This window comes from Astatotilapia calliptera, chromosome 20 (genome assembly GCF_900246225.1).
Source record: "Astatotilapia calliptera chromosome 20, fAstCal1.2, whole genome shotgun sequence".
Taxonomy (NCBI): Eukaryota; Metazoa; Chordata; class Actinopteri; order Cichliformes; family Cichlidae; genus Astatotilapia; species Astatotilapia calliptera.
Window position 1 is genome coordinate 28,098,672 of NC_039321.1, and position 19,090 is coordinate 28,117,761.

Below are 19,090 nucleotides of genomic sequence, written 5' to 3' on the forward strand. Positions count from 1 at the left end.
TGGATACTGTGGCCCCGTCACCGCCATCTGGTCTGTCTTGCAGGCTGTTCCACATTAAGCTTCCCTGAAATGGTGGAGACAGCCCTGCCTCCACGTACAAGTGGAAGGAAGGAAGCATGAAATATTAAGGGCTGAGGATTACAGTATGACCAATGAGAGCGATGAGACCTGATGAGAGCATCCTGGCACATATTTCTATTTTCGCTCTCATCTTTGAAATTCAGCTTCCAACTGCAGGCTCTCGCTCATACTGTACGCCGTATGTGTAGAATAATCATTACGTAGCCGCTTTTGGTTTGGTGTAAGGACATTAAGTAATAAAACGCCTTCCTATGGATCATATTTGTTTCTCAGTACTGAGCATTTTATTATATATGTAAGATTTAGTTTTGTGCCACTAAAATAGAACGTTTGAGCCAAATGTCCTGCACGCACTTCTCAGCATCACGTCAACTGCATGCATAATTGATGGGTGAGGATATTTCACTTCTCTACCTGCTAGAGTCCTTTTTCTCTCCTTTTTGCTGCCTGAAGACGTATTTCATTTTTTGATGAGGTGCATGAGCGAGAACATTTTTAGTCAAATTTGGGATCCTTTCATGATGACTCTTCGTTTGCTGGTTTATCTAAACCTAAAAATATAACAGCGCGAGAATGACTTTAACAATTGTATGTTAGCATGAAGACAAAGTGACACCAATGAGCTTTCTCCTTTGTGTGTTCATCTGTTCAGCTGTACCTCTGCTGCTCAGTCTCCTCACTTCTCATCTCCAGTGGGCATAGCGTCCAAATCTGTAGAAATAGTTTGGCTATTCACAGTGAGCGTGCAAAGTAGGTCAGTTCTTTCTGATGAACAATACAGTCTCACATGGAGGGTTTTAATGAGCACAAAGTATAAAATCATTTACTCAATTTATTTCCACACATTATTTTCACATCAGAAACAGACAAATGAAATCGTGTGAGCTGTTTTAAGTTAAGATTTGACTCTTCTGTCCTCAGAAGGTGAGAGACATTTACCCTCCTCACTTGAGGCTTGCATTCATTTTTGCCCCCAGGAATGCTCAGACCAGTGTACGTCTTCTATTTCTTTCTGATGAGTCATATTAAGAGATGAGCAGTGAGGCTGACGTTGATTGTGGCGTTGAAGTCATGTATCAGATCTCACGGGTCTGCTGTTTTCTTCCTCTCTCTCCCCGGACCTCTGTGGCACTGCCTCCTAACAGACCCTCAGGGCGGCAGGGAAGACCTACATGATTTTCTTTGTCTTGGTGATCTTTGTGGGTTCTTTCTACTTGGTGAATCTGATCTTGGCTGTGGTAGCCATGGCCTATGAGGAGCAGAATCAGGCCACCATGGAAGAGGCCGCGCAGAAGGAAGAAGAATTCAAGGCGATGCTGGAGCAGCTAAAGAAGCAGCAAGAAGATGCTCAGGTGAGTCCTCTGCAAGTTGAAGGCAAAACTTTTTCATGGATTGTGTCAAAATATCGTTCTGACTTCACTCGCGTGCTCGTTTCTCGGTAGACGGCTGCAATGGCAACCTCTGCAGGCACAGTGTCGGAGGATGCGGTTGAAGACGATGGAGGAGGGCGTCTTTCCTGCAGTTCGTCCGAGATGTCGAAGCTCAGCTCCAAGAGCGCTAAAGAGCGCCGCAACCGTAAGAAGAAGTGGCGGCAGAAGGAGCAGGAGAAGGAGAAAGGCGACAGCGAGAAGTTTGTCAAGTCAGAGTCGGACGATGGCAGCAAAAGGAGCCGCTTCAGATTCCCCGATAACCGCCTGGGCCGAAAGTCTTCCATCATGAACCAGGTGAGGAAGATATTCCCTTTTGATAGCAATGATCAGATGCTGACATTTTGATTGAAAGGAAAATTTAAGCTAAATTATAACAAGATATAAACTGTTAGTAATTTTACACGATAAACAGAATTTGCAGCTCAAGAATAAAAACACTGAATTTGACAAACTCTTCTCTGGGGATGAGTATTTCACTCATGATCATGCTGTGATGTAGATTTTTTCACACATGTTGGGGATGGTACTAGAAGTCTTGCAGGAAAAAGAAAATCTAAAATCACCAACATATAAGAAAATATCTACATGGCTAGCGTAAAGCTGTATGAGGCCTTTTGTGCCAAAATGAGACCAAATGAAACTCAAACAACACACAGAATTAGAACAGATACCTTTTCATGTCTATGAATAGAATATAGACGTCAGTAAGTCACATGGCTGCAGGGACGGCATTCTTACTACTTTTCATTTTCAGTGTGTGAAATATAAGATTGCACTTACAGAGCAGCGTGTAGTGAAGCACATGTCCAGGGGCCTCAGTAGTGGTTAAGACTAGGCATAGATAGTGTGCAAATTCTACTATAAATGGTTGATGCAAAGGGCCTTATAATTGGCTAAATCAGAAATGAGCGACCTTATTTATTTGTGATTTGCATCCATACATTCCCAGCAGGTCCCTGAGGTCATGTGACCAGGGCTTGCTGGTTGTCAAACACACGAGGCGACAGAGCTTTTGTAACTGTGGCCCCCAAACTGTGGAACTCTCTCCCTTTGAGCCTGAGATCTGTGGACTCAGTGGTCGCTTTTAAAAAACAGCTAAAAAATCATCTTTTTAAACTTGCTTTTGGTTGATTTTTATTTTTATGTTTTAGCTTCTGTGGCGCACTTAGTGATTGTTATCTTGATAGGTGCTATATAAATACAATTTTACTTTTTTTTTTTTACTAATTGCTTGGTTTTCCAGTCAAACATTCCTCTGGGATTACCTGAGCATTCATTGCAGCTCTATGTGTCGCAGCAGCATTTATTTGTTTTACAGGAATCAAGCTGACTGATTTAAAGCTTGTCAAAATGATTGTGATACCACTTGCCTGAGGATGTCATTTAAGGGTAGAAATTGATCTTTTCTTGTCTGAACTTGGCCTGCAGTATGATTGAGGCTCTGGTGAGGGTACGCATCGGCTTTATTCACAGACAACAAATTTACGTAGTCAATAAATGAGACAACCAGAGGAGGCTTTATGGCACTCACTAACTTGGTGATACGGTGGACTACTGACTCTTCTGCGGTTCTCTAATTTTGTATCATCTGTCTTAGATCTCGACAAGCAATGACATTCATGAAAATCTGGTAGTCTGATTAATGGGAGGTAAAACTATCAATGAAAGGAAGCCAGACGTCCTTTAACAGTTTGGCTCAGTCTTCTGTGAGCGAAGTTTTTAGTTTAGAGATTTTAGTTACAGCTGCAACTTAAGGGCGCTCACAGAACAACTTAAAATAACACTGCTAAATACTTGGATCACTTCATTGAAGTTAATATGTGTGTTAGTGAAAAAGTGCATCATGAAGTCAGACTAACAATTGTGGTTGCTTCAGCTTAGGAGGTAATGCAGGTCATCTGTTAGTTTGATGGTTCAATTCCTTGCTTCTCCAGTGTGCATGGGTAAGATGCTCATCCCGAGTTCGCCAGTGGATACATCGGCTTATAACTGTGTGGTTAGATAGAAAGTGTTTGTGTCAGTGGATGATTGAGGCATGTCGTATTGGAGTGTTCAGATAGAATAGATAGGTGTGATATAAGAACCGGTCTATCTGCATCATTACAGATAAAAAGATTCCTCTCATTGACCACCTCACCATCAGCTTCCATTTCCTCTTTCTTGCACACGTCTCATAGGTCAACGGTTCCAAAGAGATGCTCGCATTTTCCTGGCCACTTGTTCTGGATATCAACTTTTGTGCTGGAAGTAGTGTGCGCCTCATTTTGGCCTGTTTTTGTGTGTACCCAACGTTGATGTATGAGGCCTCATTTTCAGAATTATTTACACAAATCTGTAACAGGGAGCAGTCCTGCTGCTGTGCTTAGACCGTGCTCGAGCTTCGCTGACTTTTAATTTTTTTGTGTTCTATGGAGAAGTATTCAGCTGACGAGTTAACGAGGCCTATGGGCCTTATGTAACGCTTTTCTGTGAAAATCCTTCATGTGACATGCAATGGATCCTTTGCGCTTTTCACTCATCTTCTACACAACCAGAGGGCTATTGTCAAAACATTTGATTTCCCGTGAGCTAGCATACTTTGTGTAGAGCTAAAAAAAAATAGCTGGATCAATGCTAGCTACATTCCAGATTGTTGCTGTCGTGACTCATGTTCAGATTGCACTTGTCTCAGACGCCTGTATCTCTGTCCTGTGTGTGTGTGTGTGTGTGACCTTGACACTGAAGCATATCACTAACCTAATTATCTAGTTCTTGTTTATTTAGTCAGAAGAATATGGCTCCTTTGTGATGTTGGCTTTCATCTTGTCCTCTGGAGTTGATGGGCCCAGAAGGGCCCAGGGCTCCGTCACACAAATATCTCCTCTTCTCATCCTTTTTCTATTTCCTTCCTCCAGTCTCTCCTGAGTATACCGGGCTCACCCTTCCTCTCACGCCACAACAGCAAGAGCAGCATCTTCAGTTTTAAGGGCCGCAGCAAGGACGTGGGCTCGGAGAACGAATTCGCCGACGATGAGCACAGCACCGTCGAGGAGTGCGAGGAGCGGCGAGGCTCCCTGTTCAGCCCGTACCGGCGGAGCAGCTACACTGGCTTCCATGGCAAGAGGAACAGCACGGTGGACTGCAACGGCGTGGTGTCGCTCATTGGCCCCGGGCCCGGTGGACGCCTTCTGCCTGAGGTGAAAATAGATAAGGCAGCTACTGACGAAAGTGTAAGGAAGTCAATGAGTAGACCTATCTAGGCATGGCCCCCCTCTCGTCCGTTACGTTTCTTTCTGGCTCTCTATCCTCTACTGTCATCTTTGCAAGTCCGTATGTATCTCTTGGCTAAGCGCTCGCGCCTCCCCTCCCCCAGCCCCTGCAGTGTATGCTGCCCTCCAACTGTAGGCAAAGGATGGGAAAATAAACGTGATTATAGCATTTATACTTAAACCAACCTTTCACAAGTTAGCTTCATACTTGGTCTATCAGTGACTTCCAGGCAATTTTACTGTTTGAAATGAATGATGACTGTTAATGTTTTGAATATGTCAGCATCAAACTTATAACTCATAAAGTACCTGCACTCAAAATCATTCAGCTGCTCACTGACCCGTTAGTGTACAGATCAGAGAAAGAAGTAACACACAGTTTTGTGTTTTAAGTTCCCGTTCACACACTAGCAGTAATGAAACACAGTTTTTGTTAACAAATGGCATATAATGATTGGTTAACATGCTCCAGTGTGTTGATGTGTTCCTCCAGGCATCCGGGTCCTCTGCTAGCCTGTGTGGGTAGATCTGCAATAGAAGCCGGAGGAAACAGAGGGGACCAGCTTTATAGAGCCACAGACAATTTTATCTGCTTCCCTAATTCCCTGATTCCATCCCAGAGTATATGTATCTAGCTATCTACATAAATATATATGTATAAATATATACACACCATCCTATTAGGCTTTCGAAAAATACTTTAAGAAATGAAGGAGGGCTGCTGTCCTTGTCTGTCTATACCTTTCTATGTTTTCCAGTCTCTCCCTGGTCAGCATTAGCAAATTAGTTGTGCGTCATTCTAGTTAGCATGGTAGATTTAAACCCCAAATTAGAACAAGCATGATGTAGACAAACCAAAACTTTGGTTATGATGTCTGTTATTTCCTCTCCTTCTCTTTGACTTGGAGCATGCTCATGCATGACAACTGGATGAATTTGAACTACCTGCCTTCATATGACCTATTTACAATGCTCTTGACTTGATGGTTGCAATATAAGTTGTATGGTTTCAAAATAGGAAGATACAGTAGCATCAATTTGCAAGTTTGTGTTAAAAATGGCCAGATTTGGGAGACATTTTGTAAAATAACCTCATGATTATATTGCAATGGCAGCAAAGCCTCCATTATTGCATGACGGGACTGAGAATGCATTCATGCAGAAGCAGTTCTCCTCGCACAGTGTCTCACAATCCATTTTTTATCTAATTGGGATGAGCTAATTACATTCAAACACAATTAGGTCAAGTAGCCCTAGACCACTGCTCCCACTTTGGCTGAAACCTGCATGCATTTACAGCATACACACATCTTCCTTGAAACCAGCATACAAGTAGAGGAGAATGAAACGTGCCCTGCCCCCCACCCCCAAAATTCTGATCCTCGACTACTTTTTCCTGCCGTTGCTGTCGTGCACTTCCCTCCGCCGGCCACCGGTGGTGATGTGGGATGGTGTTCATGTCCTCTCCATGGGTGCTTGATTCTTCCTCTCCTCCTGACAGCCGACTACTGAGGTTGAGGTGAAGAAGAAGCTGTCGGGCTCCCTGATGGTGTCTGTGGACCAGCTCAATACCTCCTTTGGGCGGAAAGAGCGGGCCAACAGTGTCATGAGCGTCATTACCAACACACTAGTGGAGGGTACTGCCACTTTAACCCAGCTATTTAACCTGCTCTCTCATTATTCTTTAACTAGGGCTGCTCTTCATTGTTTGATTAGTTTGACATGAATTTCCTGCTTATCTGCTTTGCATATTCAAAAGTACCAGATACATACATTGCATAAAATTTTTTTCTATCCTATTATACCATTGCATGCAGTTTGCTGAGCACGCAAGTATGTTTGGTTTTGATGTATGATCCGCGCTATGTCTTCAGAACTGGAGGAGTCTCAGCGCAAGTGTCCCCCATGCTGGTATAAGTTTGCTAACACATTCCTGATCTGGGAGTGCAGCCCCAAGTGGATTAAGATCAAGGAGATTGTGAACCTTATAGTCATGGATCCCTTTGTGGACCTGGCCATCACCATCTGTATCGTCCTAAACACCCTCTTCATGGCTATGGAGCATTACCCCATGACCCCTGACTTTGAAGATATGCTGTCTGTAGGAAATCTGGTGAGTGGATTTTTGTTGTTATTTTTATCTGGTATTCTTGTAAATGATCTTCTCTGCTTCTTCTCAGTAGCTCACAGAAAGGTGTTATTTATGGGACTGTAATTGACAGGGAAAAAAAACATTCCCAAACCCCCCGCTGCTTCCTAGTATTCGTGGATTTTTCTTTACATACATGCACACACATGTTCCATTCTTCTTCTCCCGTCTCTCTCGCTGTACTCTGGTTCAGTGGATGCACCTGCTTCTCTGCTGGTTGGCTGACTGGTTGGAGGGCGGTGTTAATAATTCATGAAGGCTGATCGATGAGCTCTTCTAAAATGGTGCCTAAATAATTTCTGAGACCTGGTTGTTTTCATTTAAAGCTTTGTTTTTCTTTAAGAAACGGAGTAAATCAGAGTACTGGCACCATTTCACATAAGTTAACACATATTGTTGTACGCTCTTTTATATACAGTTTTGTGTGTATGTCTGTTTCGTATTAATTTACAATTGAAAAAGCAGTGAAATGTGTTCTTTCCAGTTGTGGTTCATAAAAATCTAGTTGAAAAGACTAATGGGTGGTACAGGTGGAGGTTTCTAGGTCACCTTGATGCAATATGAGTCATCATCCTGCGCGCCAATGAACACGCAGTCTGACAAACTCACGAGGGTGTATACAGGTCGATTTGAGTTCGAGTTCATACCACCCGAGTGGATTAAATTCAGAGAATCAAGATGTCATGGAAGTGCAGACTTTCAGCTTTAATTCAAGGGGTTTGACTAAAGAACTACATTAACTGTTCAGGAATTACATTTTTATACACAGCTCAAAAGTAATTGGACAACTATGTGGCAAATAATTTCATGGCCGCATGAGGCTTGTTCCCTCGCTATGTATGATTATTTGAATTAAGCACACACAAGATCAGGAGTTGATTCCAAGTGTTGAACTTGCATTTTGTAGCTGTTTGCTGTTATCCTCAGTATGAGGTTGATGTTTGTGAAAGAAAACAACCCATAAAAATCTAGTAAGAATGAATGCAGTGTCAACTCAGCAACACCAAAAGACCACAGAAGATAACCGAAGTGCATGATGACAGAATTATTTCCATGATTAAAAACAACTTCACAACGTTTATTTCAATTAAAACAAAAACTCTCGAGGTAGCATGTGTATCACACTTGAGGTCTACAATCAACCCAAGTCTTCATGAAGGGGAATACAGAGAGTTCACAGCAAGGTGTAAACCACAGGTTACACTCGGGACCAGGAAGGAAAGATGCCAGAAAACGTCTAAGAGTTCAGAAGTTTATTTTATTGTTTTGACAAATAAACTGAGTGCAGGAGAGAAACACCTCATGATCTGAAGTATGCTACACAACCTGTCAAACATGGTGGAGGCAGTGTTATGGCATAAGCATGCACGGTTGTTAGTGGAACTGGGTCACTAGTGTTTGTTGATGATGCGACTGCAGATAGAAGTCGCATGCTGAATTCTGAAATGTTGCAGAACTGATCAGGCAGCACTTCAGCGTGTAAACCGATAAAGCAAGAGTTTCTCAAAGCAAAGAAATGGGATATTCTTCAGTCAAATCAGTAACCAGATCTCAGCCCAATAAATCAAAGGAAAAAAATAATGCAGAAAGAGCCACAAACCCACCTGGTCTAACAGAACATCTGAAGAGAGAAAACACAGCATTTGGTCATATCCATGATTTATAGACTAAATCCAATTAATTTGAAATCTCTGAAAACAGGGGACTATAAACATAAAGATATCTGTCATTTCTTAAAAAGCAATATTTGATCTAAAGCTGAAAGTCTACACTTCAGTCACATCTTTGTTGTTTTATTTAAAATTTACTGTGGTGGTTGTGCTGAGGCAAAATGACAGAATAAGTGTCATTGTCCAAAAACATGTATGGCCTACATGACTGTATGTTCGCTATGTGGTCTGTGTGATTGAAGGCAGCCATCAGTGATCTATTAAAGATGAGAACAAACAAGTGCCGTCTTATCCTCAGTGACTGCAGAGCAGCTGACACATGCACGGACATTAACTAGATGTGCTTCCTCTGTAAATAATCTATTTGTGTTTAAGTTCAATTGCAGTAGCTGAGAGTACTAACCTAATGCATTTTTCTGCAGAACCAATATGTCGGTTCTTTTACTACTCATTATGCTTTACATTCTGTTATATATGTTTAGAAGCCAAGTTAAATTTGTCCTCCTTCTCGCATGTCAGGTTTTCACGGGGATCTTCGCAGGAGAGATGCTTTTCAAGCTTGTAGCTATGGATCCGTACTACTACTTTCAGGAGGCCTGGAACTGTTTCGATGGATTCATTGTGACTCTGAGCTTAGTGGAGCTTGCTCTGGCTGACGTTGAGGGCCTCTCAGTCCTGCGGTCATTCCGATTGGTAAATATCTATCTTTGCCTAGAAAAGTAGAGTTGAGATTGTATCATTGCATCATGTTGTTGTGTGTTATCATGCACATTCTGCACATCGAACAATACTTCTCCACTGATGCAGTGTCAGTGTTTAATCTAGAGCTGTTTGCACATATTTAACTCTTCCAAAAAAACAAAAACAAAAAAACCTCCCAAAAACTGGCGTATGTGTCAAAAACTCACAGCATCGCAAATTCTCTGTAGAAGTCGGAACCACTGATGTGGATATTTTAGGAGTTACTGCAAGATAAACCAGGCTGGCAGATCTCAAACAGGTTCTCAAACCTGTCAGAAAGTGGGTTGTTTTTCGATAAGCACGAAGACAAAACCGGCTCTGCACTGGTACTGCATCTGAGGCAAACGAGGCAAAAGTAAAATCTGTGTTTATTTAAACATTGCTGTATATTTATGCTATTTGTACTCTGCTGAATCGAAGCAACAAGTTCGTAAAGATGGGATGTTATGACTAAAACATAATCCTCCTACTCTTTCCTCCCACTTCAGCTCAGAGTGTTTAAGCTGGCCAAGTCGTGGCCCACTCTCAACATGCTGATCAAGATCATTGGTAACTCAGTGGGAGCCTTGGGAAATCTGACTCTGGTGCTGGCCATCATAGTCTTTATCTTTGCTGTGGTGGGCATGCAGCTGTTTGGGAAGAATTACAAAGACTGTGTGTGTAAGATCTCTGCTGAATGTGAGCTGCCCCGCTGGCACATGAATGACTTCTTCCACTCCTTCCTGATCGTCTTTCGTGTCCTGTGTGGTGAGTGGATCGAGACCATGTGGGACTGCATGGAGGTGGCCGGCCAGGCCATGTGCCTAATCGTCTTCATGATGGTCATGGTCATCGGTAACCTGGTGGTGAGTGTCCCATGTTGTTAGCTGGAAACTGTTAATGGGAGTTCACACAGGACTCAGGTGCACTGTTCTTGACACAGTTTGAGAGACGTCCAGAAGGTAGAGCAAAGCGAGTGGACGTTTCAAAACTTCAGGCAGAATTCAGTAAAGTGTTTGGTATGAAAACTGCACTTCTATTCTATTCTTTGTTACTTTAATGATGAAGGTTTAGAAGCTCTGTAGAGTTACAGGGGAGGAAGACAACAAGCCTAAACCTTTTACACATGACTTTCACTGCCAATAACTAGCTGTGTGACTGTTAAAACACACGTAAGTCTACTTAGACAGGGCTTTCCGCTCAGGATCCCAATACAAACTCACATCACTGTTGCATAATTCATAGCGTTTGGACCATAAATAAGGTCTATGACTGCGACATATGACATCAACTTTTCTTCCATTTTTGCTTTATTGGATTTATTTGTACCGCCCACTTGAATCACAGTTATCTCACTGACTAAAGTTAATCAATGGAAATAATGGAATTCAAGGTGCCCAATGAAAAAATGCCCCTTTTAGCTCTCTAATGTAATGCGGTCAGAAATTGAGAATTTAGCAACAACATCCGATTACTTGTTTCCTTTTTTCTTTTTCACACGTATATGAATTTAAAAAAAGTTCATTAGCATCACAAGTAAAACAGGAAGAAACAATGTGTATGGAATATTTGATATTCATAGCATATTACACTGTATGTAATGGGGGAACCCAATGTGGAAGACCCGCATGCTATCACTTGACCAGCAGGGGGCGACTCCTCCAGTTGTAAAATAAGAAATGAACGTATAGAAGTTTATTTATAAAAAGACCCCCCTTTTCACTTTATTCATAGATCCATTACCTAATAGAGCTCATAATGTCAGTGTGTAATTTAATCTTCAATACAGTAAATGTTAAATCAGAACATGGCATGATTTAGGGTGTGGCTTGTAAATCACAAGGTGCTACCTTACAAGTGTGCAGTTGGTTACTCGGATTCCCTCCTGCTTCCTTCAAAACTGCCACTTTTTATGTATTTGTTTTTCATTTACTCTTTAAAGGTTTTGAACCTGTTCCTTGCCTTGTTGCTGAGCTCATTCAGTGCTGACAACTTGGCGGCGACAGATGATGACGGTGAGCCGAACAACCTGCAGATTTCTGTCATGCGCATCAAGAAAGGCATCGCATGGATAAAAGCCAAGATGCGATTACTGATGGCCAGTCTGCTGAGGAAACCACCGATGGAAGATGAGCAGAAGCCTTTGGAAGACATGTACGACAAGAAACTGAACTGTATCGCTAATCACACTGGGGTGGACATTAACCGTGACCTGGACTATGCCAAAAATGGTAACGGCACTACCAGTGGTATTGGCAGCAGCGTGGGCAAGTACATGATCGACGAAGACCACATGTCCTTTATCCACAACCCGAATCTGACCGTTTGCGTACCAATAGCTGTGGGAGAGTCCGACTTTGAGAACCTCAACACAGAGGACTTCAGCAGCGAGTCAGACAATGAGAACAGCAAAGAGGTGAGTGCTAGGACAGGGTCACATGAAAAAGAAAGCACGTCCTCTTGCAATTCTGTGATCCAGGTTCATCAAGTACATACAACCTGATTACAAAACATGACATATTAAACTGTTCCATTGTTTAACATAGATTAAGCAAAATGCAGAAGCACTGTGTGAAAAACTAAGTGCACCCTTACTGCTTTCATAGAAATTAAGAGGATAAGCAGCAGCTGGGTGCAGCAGGAGTTTGCTGGTCTGGAGCATTCAGGTGTTTGTTCAAGGGGGAAAGACATCATCGTTACATCATTACAGATCTCAGAGTAGCAACTGTTGCTGCCCATCAGTCTGGGAAGAATATTTGCCATTTCAAAGGCCTTGCATCCAACCCTACAGTAAGAAAGCATTCAAGTGAATTGCTAATCTTGCCAGGAGTGGATTTCCCAGCATATTTAACACACGGTCAGACTGTGGAATACTAAAACTGCATAAAGCCCAAGAGCCACATCTCAGACTCTACAGATCTAATGTATGTTAAATGTTAAAGTTTATGGCATTAAAATTGGGAAAAGACTAAACAAATATGGTGGTTTGGAAGGTTTGCCAGGAGAAAGCCTTTTCTCTCTACGTGAACATGGAAACACAGCTTAGGTTAGCAAAGTCAAATCTAAACAAACAAAATGACAATTGGACAGATAAGACCACATGACCCGGGCTCCTTGCAGTCACTGAATCAACCATAAACTCATATACTGAAGTATTCTGGAGTAAAATGTGCGGCTGTCTGTCTGACAGCTAAGGCTTGGGTGATATTGGGTCATGGAATAGGACGATGATCTCAAGCATAGCAGCACCTCTGCAACCAAAAGGCTGAAAAATCTGCAAAACAAGGCCCACTCAAGTCCAGACCTCAACTGCATTGCAGTGCTGAGGCAGGATCTTAAGAGAGCTGTGCATAAATGAACCCATGCAGACCTCAGTGAACTGATGTAAGATGATATGCCTCATATTACAACGACGTGAACGACTGATGAAGTCATTCAGAAAGCAATTACTTCAGCTTTAAAGTTATTATGACTATTGAATTGTGGGGTCTACTTAGTTTTTCACAGGACTGCTTAGTTTGTATCAAATAAATACTGACATGCTGTAATCTTTTATATGTATGCATCACAGGTTGTATTTAAATAATGATTAAACCTGGTTATGGCTAATTTTTCCCATCATGTCCTGATATATAAAACTGTGAAAATGAAAGAAGGTGTACTTTCTTTTTTAACATGACTGCATATCTTATTCAGGGAGATTTTACTGAAAGAAAGAACGGCATACAAAGAAATATGTCCATGATATTCAGGCCCTTTCACTGCTTCCTAATTACATTGTCAATTTGTAAAAACTGATGCTCCACGTGTTGTTTTTGTTGTGTATAATCCTCAGCTATCCAGCACTGTGCCATTTTCTCTCTCATGCCAGTGAAAGTCTGGGTGTGGCTGGCCACTCTATGTTGCTCAGACACTAATACAACCCCATTACTCAATAGAGCCATCTAGACTGGCTTGAGCAGGCAGGCACTGCGGATGAATGGACGCTCTCTGACTTATGTGTTTTGATGAAATGCATTTAGAAGACTTTCAGAGCAGATTATCTGACATTTGATATTCCATTTCAGTGTTCAAACGGATGATAGGTGATGTTCAAGGTTGTTACGAAGTCCATTACAATATGAAGAAAAAAAACACAGAAAAAAAAGAAACAAAGATCAAAGATTTTCCATTTAAAGATAGAGCTGATGTAATTTAGAAATAACATTTCCTCAGGCTCTAAGAGGCATTATGAGTCCATCGCTTCTTGGTACCGAAATAAAACGTGAAAAGTTTCTGTATTTTGCATTTTTGTATGTTTGTTTCTATGCTTGTGAGATTGTTTTTCCCCATGTGTCTGTTTCTTAATGTCAGTGTGAATTTTATTTCTGTAGCACATTTAAAAGCAACGAGGTTGATCAAAGTTCTTTGCAAAGCAAACGAGATCAAATCAATAGATCAATAAAGTAAATAAAACAAAAGAAAATATTTAAAAAACCCAAAACAAATAGAATAAACTATGATTAAAAACATAAATATAAAAAAAACAAGACACCACCACATTAACAAAATGTGTTTATGCGTCTGCTTTTCTTTAGCTGGATGACACCAGTTCTTCGGAGGGCAGCACCATCGACATCAAACCAGACGTGGAGGAGGTGGTTGTGGTGGAGACGGTTGAGGAATACATGGAACCAGAGTCCTGTTGGACAGATGGTGAGACCACTGCTTCCACACCACCCATTACCTCGACTCCCCAGGGGCTGGGTGGAAACTGTAGGGCACCAGGGTTGAAGGGGAGCTTTATTATAAAATATTATTTAACCATCTGTCTATAAATCTAAGGTTTTAATAAACTAAAGTGCATTTATAGGTACATTTTATATTGAACAAGAAAACAAAATGCTGGTTATTTTTGTTATTTACAGTTCATCCAGAAAGTAATCACTGTGCTTCATCGAGGTGAATTAAATTCATTTTTACCTCAAAATTCTTTGCAAATGTATTAAAAGAATGAAAAACACAAATATAATGTGTTTGCACCCTATGTTAGATAAATCTAAATCCGCATGTGAAGGCTCAACTTGGGCAAAGTTCCTTGGGTGGGCAAAATGAAAACAAAGACGTGCATTGTGGGAATTGCAGTTTGAAAATGTAAAAGCTCTTTTAAGATTTTACCAGGAAAACATGTTGAAACCTCAGACTTGAATCTCAGGGCTGGTTCATTCCATCTTGTTTTGGCTCAGTACATCTGCTGTTGTTTCTTCTCCTGTGCGTCCTCAGCGTGCGTGGCCAAGTATAAATGCTGTGATGTTGACATCACTATGGGATGGGGGAAGAGCTGGTGGTTCCTGAGAAAAACCTGCTACCTGATTGTGGAACACAACTGGTTTGAGACGCTCATCATCTTCATGATTCTCCTCAGCAGTGGCGCTCTGGTAAGGAGGCCTACGTTAGCATTTGCTCACACTTAAGCTAACTGTACAGTTGAATAAAAAGAGAAAATGTTAAATTCAAGATTCCACATACTTGAACCGATGAGTGAAGTATATATTTTAGCGACTGGGGGAAATTGGAGCAAAAATAAAAAATGAATAGAAATCAAAACCAGAGTGTTTGTGACATTAAGGAGGTAACACAAGCCTATCAGTGGTGTGGTTAAATGGGATGGGAGAGGACACAGGGGATTTGGTGAGTTTGTTAAATGTGCCAAATACAAAGCACGGGTCGGATGCAGACATATAATTCTTGTGGACTTATTTACAATTTTCTTTCTTCCTGTAAATCACAGTTAGGATTCAGCCGTCGGCTGGGCTGTGGTGCCATATACAGTTTCATTAGAAGCATCGTTAATCATCTCGTGTAATATTTCTGTCACCGTCTTCTCTCTGTAACTAATGCGTTTCCTGTTTCTCCGTAGGCCTTCGAGGATGTGTACATTGAGCAGAGGAAGACCATTCGGATCATTTTGGAGTATGCTGACCGGGTGTTCACCTACATTTTTATCCTGGAGATGTTGCTGAAGTGGGTCGCCTATGGTTTTGTCAAGTATTTCACCAATGCCTGGTGCTGGCTGGACTTCTTCATTGTGGATGTAAGTCTGGCTCTTGTTCCCTCCTGTGTGAGCTGCAGACTAGAGTAGTCACTTGCTCGGCAGCCACACCCTGGTTCAACAGCGATAGGGTGCAACAGAAACTCATGCAGGCTCTTGATCAGCAGTATCAGTATCAGATAACATATACACCAACCAGCCAAAACATTAAAACCGACAGGCTGCAACAACCATGTGATCTGCAACGCTGTTTAGGTGAGGGGAATATGTCAAAGTGCCGTCCCCCTGAATGATCAGTGTTACTCACCTCACCTAGCTTGCTTTTTAATGTCCGGACTGGTCAGCGTATGGCTTGTACCCTTTTGTTGTTGACCGGGTGTGGTTAGGTTTGTAGGGTCAGGGTATTAACTGAATATCTGCTTCATGGATTGCAGCATGTGAGCGGGCATCTCTTTTAACAGTAATTCCATTATACAAGGACAGTGTTTTACAAGGCTGCACTGGAGTCTGTCCATATTGAAGGCACACATGCCCGAGCCACCTTTTACCACTCCATCAAGCAGCTATTCACATATTTTACTTGGTTTATCACTGAAATGCTTGAATATGTGGAATAATTTTCTGCTTCTCAAACAAAAAACTGCTCACGCTTAGCGCCGCAAACCTGCCCGCATGTTTTTTTTCACATGCAATAAAGTGAAGTCACACACAGATATTTGGGTGTATTGATGACAATTCAAATTAGAATCAAATCAGAGCACACCTAACGACTACAATAGGTGTGTAGTCACCTATTGTAATGATTACAATCATATTCAAGTCATGCTCAGAGCAATGGGAAGTGTCAAAGATGTGTTTTTGTTAAGCTGTCTCTGCCTGTGTTTCTGACCTTTATCCTCTCTCTCTCTGTGTACTGCTGTGCTCCTCGTGTCACTCAAGACTGAAAGTCCAGAACAGGAATGATTCTCCGGTCTATTCTGTGGAAGCTACACATATAAATAAGATTTAAAGGGGACCTATTTATCCTAATGTCCTACTCATTCGTTTTTAATATTAGACTCTTATGGAGCAGCTGTGCATGAGTCACAGAATAATCTTTTTTTCTTTTTATACAGGGCCTAACACAGCCCTTCAGTTTATCTTCCATCTGAAACTAGCAGTTTGGTGCTGCTTTCCTCTTAAAGCCATTTTCCTCTCGATTGGCTGCCCCTCACAAACAGAAGGTATAAACAGTAGGCGTGCGGGGGCTGCTGTACTCACAGCCAGAGCTGTGTGCCTATGCTTACAGTCACATTGGGCCAAGAGTAGAAAAGGTCTGAAAATGAGTGTTTAGAGCAGTCACAGGGATTACTTCCACATAATCTCATTTTCTGAAACTTCGGCCATGTTCAATATGAGCTTTCATCATTATGAAATAGGGAAAACATAACAGGTCTGCTCTAATTTCAATGCTTTCAATTTTATATAAGATAATATTAGATGCTTCTGAGTTTCCAAATTCAGTCTAATGGGGGATAAATAAGGGTAAACATCTGGATGTAAGATGCCTGAATGATTTGAATTTTACATGTTGATTCAGGAATTAGTCAGCACCAGGTAGCAGAGCAGGATAGAAAAAGAATTTCCTGACTTCTGACTTTCTGCTTGAACTAACCACCTCTCCACAGTGTCCAACACCTCAGCCCCCGTGAATGGACTCGTATCAGAGGTTGCCATTATAAGCTTGTGTTATTCAGACCCCCTACAGCAAATACACGCATATTATATGTATCACATCCTCTAGGAAAGCCACATTAAGCCTAAACAAAGCATTTCATGTTTGTACAGTTTAAAACAGCATTCAGAAAAACAACAGAAGCTATTTATTATTGATATGTTTAATGTTGACACATAAAGCTCACATAGATCTTGTATTGATAGTATTGATTATAATCATACCACGCCGTACTGATTGTGGTTCTCGCCACTTTAGACTCCCTACCTGTAAGTGTGTTGTCTCATCACACACTCTGGGCAATGTGAGGTGCTATGTTTCCCAAGTTGTGACCATGTTTCAGAGAAGTGATGTCCCTCCTCCCTTCTTTCCCCCCATCCTCCTTTTATTCCCTCTTGAAAGTGTAACCTCAGGAATGTGGTGATATTGTGCTGAGATGTAATGATGGTGGGTGACAGGCAGCCGATGGTAAGTTTGGTCTTCACTAGCGCTCCCCCTCCAAAGAAATAAACAAAAGAAAAAAGAAAAAAGAACCAAAGAACTTGTGCTTGATGAGTCTGGGCTGTGTCATGGCCTCCATGTGCCTCTGCCGTCCTGTGTTGTTGGGTGAAACCATCGCCATGGACTCAGAAAGCAGGGGTGGTGGTGGGGAGGGCACCATCATTAGACCAGCCTGTGACTTTTAAGAGTGTGGATGTGCTTGGCTCTTTCTATGAGTGTGTCCCTCTTCATTTCCCTCTTATGTATCTTTCTGTTTTTCATTTGATTTGTGTTTTACTGATTTTCATTCAAAATGTGTTTTGTATTTTTATTATGTGTTTATTATTATATTACGGCCACATTAAGTCAGTCTGCAGCATCGTCATCATTCATTTACTCAACTCGTTTTTCTTAAATCACAGAAGCAGATGTTTAATATTTGAGTACACATTAATATACCTTTTTGTCTTAAATAATCTGTTTATCATACGACAGTAAAATTAGGCTAGATAACTGACACTGGGGTGTGTGAGCATCAGGGTGACAGGGGTCATACTTCATTCATCTTTCTTTTTCACTCAGATTATTATCATTGTTTTGTTGTGTTTTTCCCTTTGTTTTCAGTTGGTTTTATTTCTGTTTGGTTTGTGCTGTCGTCATCATGGGATCACAGCCCCAGATGTCATTGGCCTTGCCTTGCAGAGCTCTCTGAGAAGGACGTTGAGACACTGAGGCCGCTACCACACAGCTGGCCCAGCAGGTGGGCCAGAGGCCAGGCACCCCAAATGGGGGCTCTCCAAGGGGTCAGGCTGAAGGTGACAATTACCCCAAACACTGTAGTGCAGACTAAGGCAAAATCTTTATTTTACTGTCTCCCCCTGAGTATAGATGCTAATTCATTCAAGAGGCAAGGTTAACGATTTTTTAAAAAGTAAGTACCACAAAGTAAGCGCTTGGAGAAATGTCAATTTCTCTGTCTATTTATTTTGGTTTATTCATTTTATATATAGTAAGAAGAAAATCTGAATACAAGCCGATACTTTTCCTGGTGTTTTTTTCCTGTAGCTTTTATAGACTTTTAAGTCTCATGTCGTCTGTGTTGATGATGGCATCAGTCAAAATGAAGATTTTGCCTGTTATAAACCTCCCTCCGTGATTTTGGTAAGCTTTGGATGTTGTGTACTTCTTGCGGTGAGTTTGACCGGTTGGTGTCGGTGGCTGGTTGGAGGTGCTTTCACATGTGTTTACTGTTGATATTTTTCCTTATTTGTAAGGAACTGGTGCGCCCCCTGTTTTAGACCCTTCAGCATCACGGAAATTGCATTTATGGAAAGAAAAGACTTCCTGAGGGTACAATTCCTGCAAAAAAAGGCCAGATTCTTATACAGCTGGATACGTTGGTTCCATCTTGAAAAATGTGCATCCATCCAAGCGATCCTTTTATCTTTGCGATGCTTTCCTGTGCTGAAGACAGGCTATAATGGCGGCTAGGGCCTTTAAGGCAACTTCATCAAGGCGCTGTCAATACTGCACTTCTGAGCACTCAAAGAACGTGAGTGCAGCTTAT

The 19,090-nt window shown here is 41.6% G+C and overlaps 1 protein-coding gene across 5 annotated transcripts in view; it reads left to right on the forward strand.

Moving 5' to 3' along the window:
- Nucleotides 1-19,090, forward strand: part of scn8aa (sodium channel, voltage gated, type VIII, alpha subunit a) — a 47,481-nt gene that overhangs the window by 15,502 nt on the left and 12,889 nt on the right. For 3 of the 5 annotated variants that reach the window (XM_026153111.1, XM_026153109.1, XM_026153110.1), the window contains exons 10-20: nucleotides 1,227-1,433; nucleotides 1,524-1,805; nucleotides 4,406-4,720; nucleotides 6,261-6,396; nucleotides 6,634-6,872; nucleotides 9,098-9,271; nucleotides 9,808-10,164; nucleotides 11,241-11,714; nucleotides 13,876-13,993; nucleotides 14,561-14,715; nucleotides 15,198-15,371. In XM_026153111.1, coding sequence (XP_026008896.1) covers nucleotides 1,227-1,433; nucleotides 1,524-1,805; nucleotides 4,406-4,720; nucleotides 6,261-6,396; nucleotides 6,634-6,872; nucleotides 9,098-9,271; nucleotides 9,808-10,164; nucleotides 11,241-11,714; nucleotides 13,876-13,993; nucleotides 14,561-14,715; nucleotides 15,198-15,371 — 2,631 coding nt within the window. The remainder of the gene's footprint in view (nucleotides 1-1,226; nucleotides 1,434-1,523; nucleotides 1,806-4,405; nucleotides 4,721-6,260; nucleotides 6,397-6,633; nucleotides 6,873-9,097; nucleotides 9,272-9,807; nucleotides 10,165-11,240; nucleotides 11,715-13,875; nucleotides 13,994-14,560; nucleotides 14,716-15,197; nucleotides 15,372-19,090) is intronic. The other 2 variants (XM_026153113.1, XM_026153112.1) reach the window with 1 other exon arrangement.